This window comes from Monodon monoceros, unplaced genomic scaffold, assembly GCF_005190385.1.
Source record: "Monodon monoceros isolate NGI ecotype Baffin Bay Population unplaced genomic scaffold, NGI_Narwhal_1 Super_Scaffold_2, whole genome shotgun sequence".
Taxonomy (NCBI): Eukaryota; Metazoa; Chordata; class Mammalia; order Artiodactyla; family Monodontidae; genus Monodon; species Monodon monoceros.
Genome location: NW_021703776.1, coordinates 81,459,651 through 81,472,414, shown reverse-complemented (window position 1 = coordinate 81,472,414; position 12,764 = coordinate 81,459,651). Strand labels below are relative to the sequence as shown.

General features: G+C 57.7%; 1 protein-coding gene across 1 annotated transcript in view; it reads right to left on the bottom strand.

The window, feature by feature from the left end:
- Positions 1-4,408: 4,408 nt before the first annotated feature.
- Positions 4,409-12,764, bottom strand: part of SND1 (staphylococcal nuclease and tudor domain containing 1) — a 418,829-nt gene continuing 410,473 nt past the window's right edge. Inside the window, exons 19-24 of the mRNA XM_029233933.1 lie at positions 9,829-9,952; positions 8,857-8,926; positions 7,712-7,825; positions 6,736-6,939; positions 5,127-5,171; positions 4,409-5,019 (exon numbers count right to left, since the gene is read on the bottom strand). Of these exons, the coding sequence (XP_029089766.1) occupies positions 4,954-5,019; positions 5,127-5,171; positions 6,736-6,939; positions 7,712-7,825; positions 8,857-8,926; positions 9,829-9,952 (623 nt within the window). The 3' untranslated portion in view covers positions 4,409-4,953. The remainder of the gene's footprint in view (positions 5,020-5,126; positions 5,172-6,735; positions 6,940-7,711; positions 7,826-8,856; positions 8,927-9,828; positions 9,953-12,764) is intronic.

The following is a 12,764-nucleotide window of genomic DNA, read 5'->3' as shown; positions in this document are numbered from 1 at the left end:
GCAGACTCCCAGGCCCTGGCCCACAGGAACTGAGGTCTTGGAGTGGGAAGTGATACATGTATATTTACCTGAGAGTGAATTAAAAAAAGATAATGAGAAATGCTTGTCTCTGGTGAAAAACAGTACACAGGGATTTATAAGATACACTCCCCACCCTCAGTTGTGCTACCTACAGGCAACCGCTTTTAATCATCTATTTTAGATCTTTTGGTGGTTACCACCTTATTGTTAAACAATAGGCCAGTTCTTGTTTTATCAACTTCAAACATTACCCATTGTCTTCCTGTGATGAGAGATGAGGCTTGAGCTCACTCACCCCACCCCCATTCCCAATATAGTCCTGGCACTATTCTTGGAAGCTGTTTTTAACAAGCACCCCAGGTGATTCTGAGGTAGCTGGTCTGCCAGCCACACTTAGAGAAGGAGTGACTTAGCGAGACGTCTGGGTAGAGACACTGAAGTCCCCTGTGACCATCTCTTAAACCCCTGGTTTTTCTGCTTGGCTTCTAGAACTTGCTAATAGACCCTTTCCCCACCGCTGAGAGCTCTGAAAGGCCGGGTATGGGAGACACGCTGGCAACCACACTGTTCTGGGTTTGTGGTGGGTGGGACTGCCCTGCCCTGTCATCTTGCTACACCTTCTCAAAATGTGTCACCTCCTGTCCCCCAGCTGTATAATTAGGACGAGCAGGTCTCCCCTTTAGGGACTGGCATGGCTCTGGCAAGATTGCTGAGCATCTCAGTTCTTTACAGCCACCAAAGAGAAGTATCTTCACACAGCGGAGCGCACAGAGACGAGAATGCACACACTAAGGCTAACGTAGACGGGACGAACCTCCCAGACAAGCCGAGCGAGAGAAGGCAGGCACGTAAGGATACATACTGCACGACTCCACTTACGTAAAACTCAAACCCAGGCAAAACCAAAAAACAAAACCAAAAATGCAACAAAACAGGTGAAATTCATCCACTGGGATAAAACAGGACTTGCCTTTGGGGGCGATAGTGACTGAGGGGCAAGCTTATGAGGGGCTGGTGATGTTCTAGGTTTTGTGTGTTTACATGGCTATGTTCACTTTGTGAAACCTGAGCTGCACAGTTACAATTTGTGCACCTTTCTGAATGTATATTTCCTTACAGGTGTTACCAATAAAAAGAGAGGGAAAACCGAGCAGCTCTCCTTCCTTCCCCCTGAACAATCCCCTCCCTAGAATGGGCCCGGGCAGGCAGAGGTGGCACAGTGAGGGGCAGGGGAGGGGCTGGCTGCGATGTATCTCAGACTTCCGGCCTGGTGCCCCGTAGAGCGGAGCGGCCTGATGGGTCAAGGAAGTGGCTGGAAATGAGGCCCACGCACGTTCCCTGGGAAGGCTGACGAGATACTAGCCAACCAAGACTCACGTGCCACCTTCCCCACCTGCTAGCAGCTAAGCTGTCTGGGGGAAGGGTGGCGTATGGGCCCCGGGCCCGCCTCCCCAGGCTGCCGGCCAACCCAGTGTAAATATTATTACCCTCCTACGCAACTGAAGGGCGTTAATTATTAAAACACGTGCCACCCAGGGTAGTGCACTGTAATTAGGTTCAAATTAAATTAGCATCCTCTTGTAATTAGGACATCAATAACCACTCTTGAGGCACCAGTTCTCCAGCCCCTCCCTGCTTCCCATCATGGGCTAAAGCCAGAAAAGGGGTCCACTGACTCTCTCCCTGGGATGGAGAAATAATCAAACCAATAAATAAAGTGGAGGCAGCCTTGCGAGCCCTTCCCTCCACTGCCTGCCTTCCCTACTGGTCCTGCCCACTAGCCGGGAGGAGGGAGATGAGTCACTGGGGAGGGGTCTCGGGCAGCAGTACTTCTCCCTAGCGGCTAGTCTAAACCCTAGAGTCTGCAGCATCAGCCCTCAGAGACTAGAAAACTTCCAGAGCCTGCCCAGATTAGCAATGCTGCTCTCCTGCCATCCATTAGCCCAGCTCGGCCCTCCTCCTCTGTGATGCCTCCCCAGCCACCAGGCGAGGGCCTGGCCCTCGTCCTCGTGCGCTGCCACTACTGTGGCTTGTTACGGGTGTTTCAGCATCTGGTTCCTCCTCCGCACCTCAATTGCCACGCCCCCGAGCCTGTGGAGGTTGTTTGGCACTCACTAGACCCATCGCTGTGCCGGTGCTGCTGGGTCTTAATCCGTGTTTGGTGGGCGGACGGATGGATGGATGGATGATAGGTGCTCAAAGGATCCTGCTGTTCAACTGGAAAGGTGGATGGGAAGGCAGAGCTTATGACCCTGACACCAACAGCCATGTTTTGCAACTCTAGCGGGAGAAGGACCTTTGGAGGTGTTTTTTTTTTTTTTGGTGGTACTTGTGCAAGTGCTGATGCTGACTGGCCTCAACTGGGGATGAAAATAAAATATGCCAATGCACCTGCACGCTCTTGAGTGCCTCCTTAAATTCTGTACCCTAGGCGCCTGGCTCGCCTCACCCTGGTCCCAGCCCTGCCCAGGACAGACCTCAGCAACTCAACCGATGTCACTGAGCTGGGGCCAAAACCAGCAGCAGCAGGGCCTTCTGGCCTGGTGAATATTCTGACCTTTGTCTAAATCAGCCTTGGAGAAAGGTTCAGGCATCATTTCAATTGGAGAACCATGAAGGGTTTATCCTTGGGCACAGATGTAGTAACCAAGGCAACTGTTAAGACAGTGAGATGACTTCAGACCCTTTTACAAAAGAGTGAGCTGGCATCTCGCCCCTCTGCCAATTGCGTTCAGATGAATGCACACCGACCTACCTCTGGGCCCTACCAGGAGGTAGAGAAATGGGTGAAATGGGCATTTTCTTTTCCATGACCAGCCTCCACGATGCAGAAAAATGAAATGAGAGACCATGGTGGGAGTGGGCCTGCCTGCGGGGGCAGAACAGCTTCTCCGGGAGTGGAGACAGATGGAGAGGCTCACACCCATTCCTGCGGACTTCTCGGGCCGCACAGGGGCTGTACAGAGTCACGGAAAACAGTTTACTGGACCATAAAGGGGTTCTGATTCGAGGAGCATAAACACTCGTTCTGACCAACCCAGCGGTTCCTGAGGGGAGCCACGTGCAGATGAGTCAAAAAAAGAAGATCCCCAGCCTTCTGCATGATGGCCATGGTGCCAGGTACACCCACTAGGCCCCAGGAGTTGTTTGGAGCTCTGAAGGCCTGCCCTGCTCCAGGAGTATAGGAAGACAGGAAGGAAGGAGCATAGGAAGACAGGAGTCCTGGATAGAACCCCACGTGACCCCTGGGCCTGAACGAGTGGGTGTGGGGCAAAGCTGCCAGGAGCCAGAATTTTCTGGGACCCAGGACCTCGTTTAGGAATGAGAGCTGGCCAGCCAGGCCCCATCACCTCCACTGACTTTCCCCGAAGACTTGACCAAAGGACCAATCTTACATGGCAGCTTGGAGCATCACCCCAGATCAGAATGTGGGGGGGGGAGGGGGGAAGCGGGGCTGCCAAGAAGACGGGCCTCCGTTTGACACCAGAGTATGTGCCTGGGAAGGTCAGAGCCACAAGGGTGGGGCCCTGGGGTTTGGGAGAAAGGGCAGGTCCCCTGGACACTGCAGCTGCTGGAGTGGTGAGCCCCCAACACGCGTACACCTGCTTTCGTGCCCTGAGAAGCATGCAGGCCCCTCACTGCACACACCACGGTGGCCGCTCTCAGGGCTCCCCCCTCAGGGGCTAGGAGTAGCCTGGGGTTTCTGAGCTCCGTGGCCAGCTCCACCTGGAGGACTTGGGAGACACCCTGTCAAGTCAAACAGACCCAGAGCTAACCTGGGGAGACGAGCTCTCCTCAGCCTGCTGCCCAGACCCCTCTCGGAGCCCTCATCCTCCAGCTCCATTCTCCAGTGGACACACGCTGGAGGGAGCTGGGCAGGGACCGGGGGCCACTGACCTTAACACATGCTGTGCCAGCCTATCTGGCATTAGCCTTTCCTTCTGCTACAGCAAGAAGAGGGGAATCCCCTCATCTCCCTCGGCAAGTCCCTTTTGGCCCCCTGCGGGGGCTCTGGTGGGTCCTGCCAAAGGACAGGCCCAGCAACTTCCCGCCTGGGCCTGGCGGGGCCGAGCCTGGCCTTTCCTGCATGGAGTGTCCTGGGCACTGCTTGCCGAGCTGCTAAGGTTCTTGAGGGCAGCCACGTGCAGATGAGTCAAAAGAGAAGATCCCCAGCCTTCTGCATGATGGCCATGGTGCCAGGTACACCCACCAGGCCCCAGGAGTTGCTTGGAGCTCTGAAGGCCTGCCCTGCTTCCCACGACGGGCTATGTTTCTAGGGGGTGTGGCCAGGCATATGGACTAGACCTCAGGGGTCATTCAAGTGCCCAGGTCTCCGGCTGCCTGGGGCTGACGAAACCCTGGGCTCTGGCCTCCACCATGACCAATAAGGGCTGCAGACAGCATGTACTGTTTTATTGGGCCTCAAAAGCTTTAAATACAGAAATGGGGAGGGCTGGCAAAGGGGCAGACGTGGACACGCTGGCATTTGAGAATGGACGTATCAGAGAAATCACATAATCAACAGCTGGACAGAGAGCTGGGGAAAAGGGGAGTCTGGGATAGAAGTGGGGTGCCAGCTGGCCTTGGGTGCCAGGATCATGCCCTCCATAGGACAAAGTCTTTCATGTTTCTTCCTGATCTGAGGACAAGTTTTAGAAAACAAACCCCTAAAGAGAAACAAAATCAGCTGGGAGAGACAGCGGCTGGCAGTGCCTGTCCTCGCAGAAGACAGTGGCCTGTCCCCTGAAAGCCTTGGGCTCCCCCACCCCCCGTCCCCAGCCCAGATGCCACCCTACAAGACATTCCCATACACTGAAGCAAAGCTGGACCCAATCTATGCCCCCCATTTGAGGTCTGGAGCTGAAAACCCCCTCCCGGCAGAGGAAGAGGTACTGGCGTGAGTGGTGATGGGGGCCAGACCCGATTCCCTCCTTAGCGGCTGTAGCCAAACTCATCTGCGTCATCGGCTCGGAAGTCTCCGTAGCGCCACAGGTTCAGCTGCGAGGAAACAGAAAATGGCTCTTCAGGGAGGTGGGACCTGCTGGGACCCAAACGGCCAAGCCCCTCTCTCAGCACCCTCTGGGGCTCCTGAGGCAAAAACTCACCCTGGCGCTCTTGGCTGACTCCTGGGCGTTCAGGTATTCTGTGATCTGGCGGGACAAGAGGACAAAGGGGTGGTCAGGGTGAGGCCCAGGTCACGTCACTCCCCTGCTCATCGGGTCCCTCCACGTAAAATCCAAGTGCAGAGTCACAGTCTCCTAGCTGTTTCACCCGTCTGAAACACGCTTCCCCTTCCTGTCCACCTGGCTACCTATCCTGCCCCTTCATGTCTTTGGTCAAGTATCGCCTTCTTAAGGAGGCCTCAAATGACCCCATTTAAAATCACCACCACTCCCTCCGACGTACTCCTGAGACCCTTTCTTTACTTCTACTTTCCCCTTTTCCATCGCACTTATCGTCTAACATTTAATTTTGTTGACTTATTATATTTATTTTCTTTTTTGTCTCCTCATGCTTGAATGTAAGCTCCATGGAACATTGTCTCTTGTTCACTGAGATCTGTCGGTCCTCAGTAAACATTTATTGAAAGAATGAGTAAGCGAACGAATGAACACATTAGGTGTTTCTAGACACCAGCGACGTTATGGGTAGCTTCATATGGCAGACACTGAGAGCTCCAATTTTATAGGGAAACTTAAGCTAACTCCTAGGAGTGACCTAGGAAACTCGGGGGAAGACTAGGGTCAGGCCCCTCCTGTCCAGATGAGGCACAGAAGTGACTCACACTGAGGTCTTGTTCCAAATGAGTTAATCAACTTGCAGAACCAGAGCCATGGATCCACAAACCACCAATCATTATGTGGGGAGAGAGGAAAGGCAAAAGACGGGGGAGAAGGGGAAGCAAGGCCACAGTGGAGAGAGAAGAACAACTGGTTTCAACCCTGCCGCTCGTGTCCCTCCACTCAGGAGTGCGGGGGAGCTGGGCGCTGCAGAAGGGCACGAGCTTCCCACCGGCCTGGCCCGTCCCTCGAGGCTGGCGTGTCGTGGGGATGAGGCTGGGGGAAACTGGGATGGGAGCGGGGCCGAGCGGGAGAGGCCTGGTCCTCGTGATCAACAAATGAGCAGTGCACGGAGGTTTCCCAGGCGTCAGCCCCCGATCCTCGTGGCCCACCCTATCGAGCAGCCGGGCTGGCTGTGCTCTCCTCAAGTCATGAATGGGAGACTCCAAAGGCTGATCTCTAGGGCCAGATGTCTCATGAGCGAGGGAGGCAAGGCTCAGGCCCAGCTCTAAGCCCTGCGCCTCTCCAAACAGGCTGGAGGGGTGTCGTGGCAGAGTGGCGCTGAGTGCTGGGAGCTGGTTATGGACTGGGAGAGGAGCAGGTGAGGACGGGAGACAGCACAACAGGCTGTGACCTTCTCCATGCCACCCCTGGCAGAGCTTCCTAGCCTGTCACCGGGGGTGCGGGCAAAGGCAAGCTTTCCGCTCCAGTTTGCAGCTGTGTTTTCAGCCAAACCAGCAGCCAATTAATTCGGGATGTAATTAGCTTTTAAAATTTTAAACCCCAACAAACCCAAATCCATTATCTTTCCCCAACAGGAGCAGCAAGACGGTGGGTGCCCCACTCCCCCTCTGGCTCCCGGTGCAGTTCCCTCCCAGTCCGCCCATGACGGCGGTGGGAGGCGCGAGGGACACCCCGCATCCGCAGCACGTACCACCTTCTGGAACTGTTTCTCCTTGCGCACCTCCACCATGACCAATCCCTCCTTCACCAAGCCCAGCCCCACGTCCCCCTTGGAGTCGGCAAACTGCAAGGTGACGTGGGGACAGCCGGCGCTCAGGTGCTCCACGTTGAGCAGGCACTGCGTGTTCTGGATGTCCCGCACCACGCTGTCCACGGCGTCTGTTCGAGCATCCTCCTGCGGCAGGGACACACCCCGGTCAGCGTGAGAGGCGAGCGCCAGCCACGAGCCGTGAGGGCCCCAGGTCCTGTTCACGGACTTCAAGGAAGTCTGCCCAGCACGTGCCAGCATCACCTCACTCCCCGCTCAGACCCCAGCGGGGGAGGAAACAGGCTCTGGACGTGGAGGGTCCCCTTTCCCACAGCCCCTTCCGCCTACAACACGAAGAATAACCTCCCTGCCCAGGCAGACAGGGCCCGACATCTCCTGCTACTGCCCGCAGGGCCCCCAACACCCGGCTGCGGCTGCTGGACCAGTCTTCGCCCAACGTGCCCTGGCCCACCAGGCCCCCCGTTTCTCAAGAGCCAGCTCAGAGGCTCTGACTCCACCTTCCCTCAACCTCCTTGGCCACACCCCTCTCTCCCGTGACTAACAGACCATCACCATTGTTTCTACTCCTCCCATCAGCCAGTGGGACCTCAGTGGAGGATTTCCGGCAGAGGTGTGACATGGTCAGAGCTGTCTGGGGGCAGTTACTTCTGGCGGCATCGTCTGAGCCTGGAAGGAGTGCTGGGAGACCACCGCAGCCGAGAGCCCAAGAAGCTAGAGACAGTGGCCACTAACCAGGGACGTGCTGGGGGCTCAGCCCCGTGAGAGGGGGCCAGGGTGAGGGAGGGGTGGGATCCGGGACGGGGCTGGGTTTCCTTCGTGCAGATACGTGCTGGGACTGCAGCAGTGTCTGAGCGTCATGGCACAGTCCCCGCTGGGGAAGGAAGGCGTGGAGACTCACGTCTTGGGGCACCTGGATGAAGGCGAAGGCATACTCCGTGGCTTGAGCTGGCAGCACGCGAGTGCTGAAGGCAGGTGGCAGGGTGCCCAAGCGGGAGGACGGCAGGATCTCTCTCTGCAGAGGACACACCAGGCCACAGCATCACACACTCGGAGCTCCCTTGCTCTCGGGGGACAACTCGCATGGCCAGGCCCCTAGGGATTCTAACTCAGCGCCTCCATCCCCCACCCCATCCCCCAGGGCTCGTTTCCAAGTAGCCACATACACAGACCTGCCCAGTCTGCGAAGCCTGGGAGGTGGGAAGCTGGGCCTGGTGGTGGCACACCCGGTGGCTCCTACTGCATACCCAACCTGGTAGCTCAACTCTAATCACTGTCTCCACTTTTCCCCAATACCTTTCCTCTGTGACATGGGCTCCCTGACCCCTTTCCCACAGGCTGGGGGAGGGGGGGGGGCCCTGGCTGGAAGAGCGCTCCAAGATGAGGGTCCAGGCAGCACCCCACCTGCCAGTGGTTCTGGCTCAGGTGTGTGGGGCAACCCCAGCCTGGCAAGACCCCCTCCTCTGTGTATTCCCGGGTGGTAAGGTGGCAGCGTGGCCCAGCCCTGGGCTTTCTATTAACGGCCCTTCCACACTAGTCCTCGGGAGCGGCACGGCTCTGAACGACAGCGTTCTCTCCTGCTTACTGCTGGGAGACTCCCAGGCCCAGCCCAAGGGGCATTTCTCCCAGGGGTACCAGCCCCTTCCCAGCAAGCCTGGGTTTGGGATGTGCTGGGGATCAGCACACAAGGACCCAGCTGAGCACGTGGACCAGGGGCCTCGGGAACCCACTCTTCAGAGACGCTGGGCAGAAGAGGAACCGGGGCTGGGGCCTGGACAGAGGACCACTCAGTGCTCACAGGCCTCGGACCAGAGATGCCAGTTTTGCCCAGTCACTCAGGGGTCCGGGCCTGTTAGAGGAACAGTAGAGAGGCCCACACACTCACCATTCTGTCAGGGAGGGAGGGAGGGAGGGAGTCTAAAGCTCAGAGGGACCTTGGAGAGAGCAGATGGACTTGACCTAGGGGCCTACTGTGTTGAAGGGTCCCTGGCGGCACCTGGGGTCCCTCCCTTGCGTACTCGTCCACCTCCTGGCCCCCACACTCACGTTGCCGTAGTCGATGTAGAAGACGTGTACTTTGGCAGGAGACTCGACTTTCTCCACTCGGGCGCGGTACCTGCAATGGCATCACGGGCAGAACTCAAGGGACAGCCCTGAGGAGGCTGGTCTCCCTGGAGCGCCAGCGATGGCAGGGCAGGGGCTACAGCATTCCCCTGCCCAGGGCTCAGAGTGAACACCCATGGGTGCCACAAAGGGCAGTTCTCGGACTCCACAGCTCGGGTGCTGTGGCCACCATTTAATGGAATCAGAGCATAGCTGGGAGCAGAGGAGGGACAGGGCAGCGTGTGGAGCGGATTAATGTGTCCTTGGGGCATAAAGCGACAAGACTAATGACTAGGTTGATGCCTGCTGTTTAAACGCAGCACACTGAACAGCGGCTGTAACTAGCCAGCAGGTCTGCCTGGGAGGCCAGAGCAGGGAACGCATCCACATCACCTCGTCACCCCGGGAAGGCCATGGGCCGCACGCTTGGTAGATCAGACATAAGTGACCTTCTTGCAGCCTGTGAGCGCTGCCGCTCACGTCCCAGGCAGCTGGGGTGGAGGGTGGCGGCTGGTCCGGGCTCACTGAGCATCAGCCTCCACCCTCACCCCACCCCCTAGCCCCACCCTGACGTCATTTTTCCTGCGTGGGGTGAGGGGGGTGTTGGAGAGCTCCAGCCAGCCAGGGCTCCCCCAAAGGAGTAGGCCAGGAGAGAGAAGGAGGGACACTTCTTTATGCCAGAGGCTGACTGCAGAAAAACCACGGGTTAAAGCGCAGGCCGCAAACGGGCTGTGGGCAACAAAGAGGGCCACTCCGGGGAGCGGCCAAGGTGAAGAACAAGCACCCAGTGGAAAGCGGCCACTACGGCAAATGCCTGAAGTCTGGCTAGTGGCTCTGCAGGCCTGGGCCCTGGGGACAGAACTGCTGTTGCTCCTACTTTAGACTCTTTGCCTTGCTCGGGTCCAGGTGGCCTACCATTCTCCGTCTACAAATTTGGCAATGCAGAATTCGCCCCGGCGGGGGGCATAGGAGCCCTCGACGGGAGGGTGGCTGGAGATGTCATTGCGCATGTTCTCCATCAGCTTCTCCAACTGGGTGCCTGTGGGGAGGTACAGGGAGTGAGACCTGGGTGCCATGTGCCTTGGAGTATCATCTCTAGATGGGGCTGGGGAGTGGGCAGGATGTGGAATGCTGTAGGGTGCCCGTGGCACTGGCTTGCCCCCGTCCCACAGGGAAGTCCTCTTTGGTCCCTGGTCGAGGAGGTTTCACAGTATCTTGCTGACACTTCAGGCCTTAGAGGCACCCAGTCTTCCAGTCTCGGCTCTCCAATCTACTGGCCATGGCCAGAGACGCCCTAGGGAATGTTCCTGGGCTCTGGTTTAGGAGGTAGAGAAAATGAGTGGACACTAAACAAGGCCAAGGCCAAGGCGCCTTCTCCATTCCTACCAGGGCGGGCCCTGGCCTGGGCGACAGAGGCGGTGACGGACAGCAGCCACTCTCTGCAACGTCTCCTGGGGGCAAAAGTGGAGCTGAAGGATGGGCCCCACATGACCCCGGACAAGGAAAGGGCCTCAGAATCTGCGCCGGGCAACGTGGGGAACAATCCTGGCAGCAGGGCCCGGTCTCAGTCCATTCAAACGTGGACACTCTGACCCGACGCGCCCCGTGAGACACACGCTGAACTGAACCTCCAAGTGCTGCCAGGCTGGGTCCCCACCCTCCCACGCTAACTCACTGCCCTCCTCGTTTGGGGGGAGGGAGACCCCTTCCCTGCCTTGTCTTTCCCGAACCACTGCCCCTGGGTCATCGGTCCCTGCTGCTGGTCTGTTTTTCACTGGGTGTGGCAACCCCCAAGGTCTTCTCAGTGCCCTCCCCTGGCTCCTTCCTGCCACAGCCCCTCACCCCTACTCTGCTGAGCATCAGCCCCCAGTGGCTTCTCCTTTGTGTCCCTCTGGGCCCGACTCAAGCTCTCAGCAGGCCCTTTGCTCCCCGTTCCCTCTCTGAGGCGAGGGCGGCTGGTGGTGGTGAAGGACTCGCCCCCCATCCTCAGGGCCCCCGGCCACTGTTACAGGGACCTGACACATGACGGCCGTTGGTACGCTTGGCACAGTGGGCCTTATCCATTCCCTGTCTGGTTTATGTTTCTGCCACTACACTGGGAGCTCCTTCACGGCACAGACCATAGCTCACTCGGTTCTGCTTACTCTCAAGAGACCCAGTAAAGCCCCGGCTGTGCAGGGTGCCTGATGATTGCAGTGCTGAAGAGGGGCCCGCAGGCGCGCGCCCTGTCCACACTCTCGGGCCCCGATGCCGGTGTTCACAGGACGGTTTCAGGGACTTTTCAGAAGGCGCCGCCCTCCCCCTGCCCGGCAATAAACCCTCCGTTCTCCTGCGCCTGCGTTCCTTGCCCAGACAGTAAAATTTCAGGGACTAAGAAGCTACCTCTACACAGACAAGGTCCTGCCATACTTGGTCTATTTTTATTATTATTGTTATTACTTTGCTCCAAGGCAACAGTTCTGCGAACAGGCAAAGCCCTCTGGGAAGTCCTTACACAAAGCCCGGTTGGTCATTTAGAGCCAATGGCAATGTGTTCATCATTTCACCAGATCCTTCCCGAAGGCAGCCTTTAATTAAGAGAAGGGAAACAGGGCCAGAGGATGTCCCTGCCTCCAAGAAGGGTAAAAGGTTTCAGGAGAGGGAGGCTGTGTACGCTGAGGTTTGTTTTCACGGATCTGATGGAAGGCAGGGTTTTCTCTGGAGCCTACACCTAGCCAGGTGGCGTGCCACACAGCACCTCACTCGCTCCTCCAATCTTCCAACAAAACACGGTTTCCCCCAAGTTCTCCTTCTCTCCCTATTATCTGCCTTGGCTACCACTCAGTGCAGTCCTGGCTTCCGAGAGCAATCAGAGACAGGCAGGCAGGGTACAGAGCTGGCACGGGAAGCCTCTGAGATCACAGCCAGTACGCGGGCAAAGGCCTTGAGCCCTCAAGCTCTGTCTCCTGGAGACTCCGGGGCCTGTTCTTACTCAAGGCAGGTCTACCCAGCAGGAGCCAGAGGCCAGGTGGAGCCTGCCTGGGAGCCGGGGTACCCTGGGCAGGGTCTTCTTTGAGTTCCCTTTCCCCAAGCTCTCCAAGGGCCATTCTCGCTGGCTCCTGTGCTTAGGAATAGCTCTCCTTCCTATCATGGGCCAGCACCCAGACTCCCCCCAACTCCACACCACCCAGCCTGGAGGCCCCCTCCCGGCTTCAGTCCCAAGGCAATGGCTGGGCCCCCTCTCACCAGGATTACAGCTGGCCGGCCACAAGAGAACTGAATCCTTCAGGCTCATCATTTCCATCTCTGCCCCTCCCTGGCTTTGCTCCCCTCCCAAGTACAGCCAGCCCAGGGCTCGAGATGGTCAGTCTTTCCCGGTGAAATGACATTGCCACAAAAGCAGGTACCTGCCTGGGAAATATTAGAGGGGAGGTGGCTGAGGCGAGGCTGTTGACAATCTGGAGTGGGCCTGGAGGTGAGGCCGGGGAGGGTGGGCAGAGCCGCACCCTGCCACCTACGGGGCTGCGTCCACTGTCACCGACACCTTCAGCCCCCTCCGCCCTGTAAGGATCTGGCTCTGTGGACTGAGAGCTGGCTCTGAGAGCTTTTTCCTCTGACCTCAACTAAAACGTTTCCCTGCAGAGGGTGGCAATGAGAGGAGGGAGGTCAGGATGGCGAGAGTGAAGGGAGTAAAGGTGGGAAGCTGGGCTGGAGGGGCCCCAGCGCAGCTGCTATGAGAGCCGGCTCTACTGCCCTCTCTCCTCCAGAAGCCTGAGGTCTCTGCCGAGGGGACCCTGGCCACGGTGCGCTGCGCTTGAGGGTAGGAGGAAGGAAGGCGGTGGAGAGGAAGGGTCCTTCAGAGAGACTTTCTG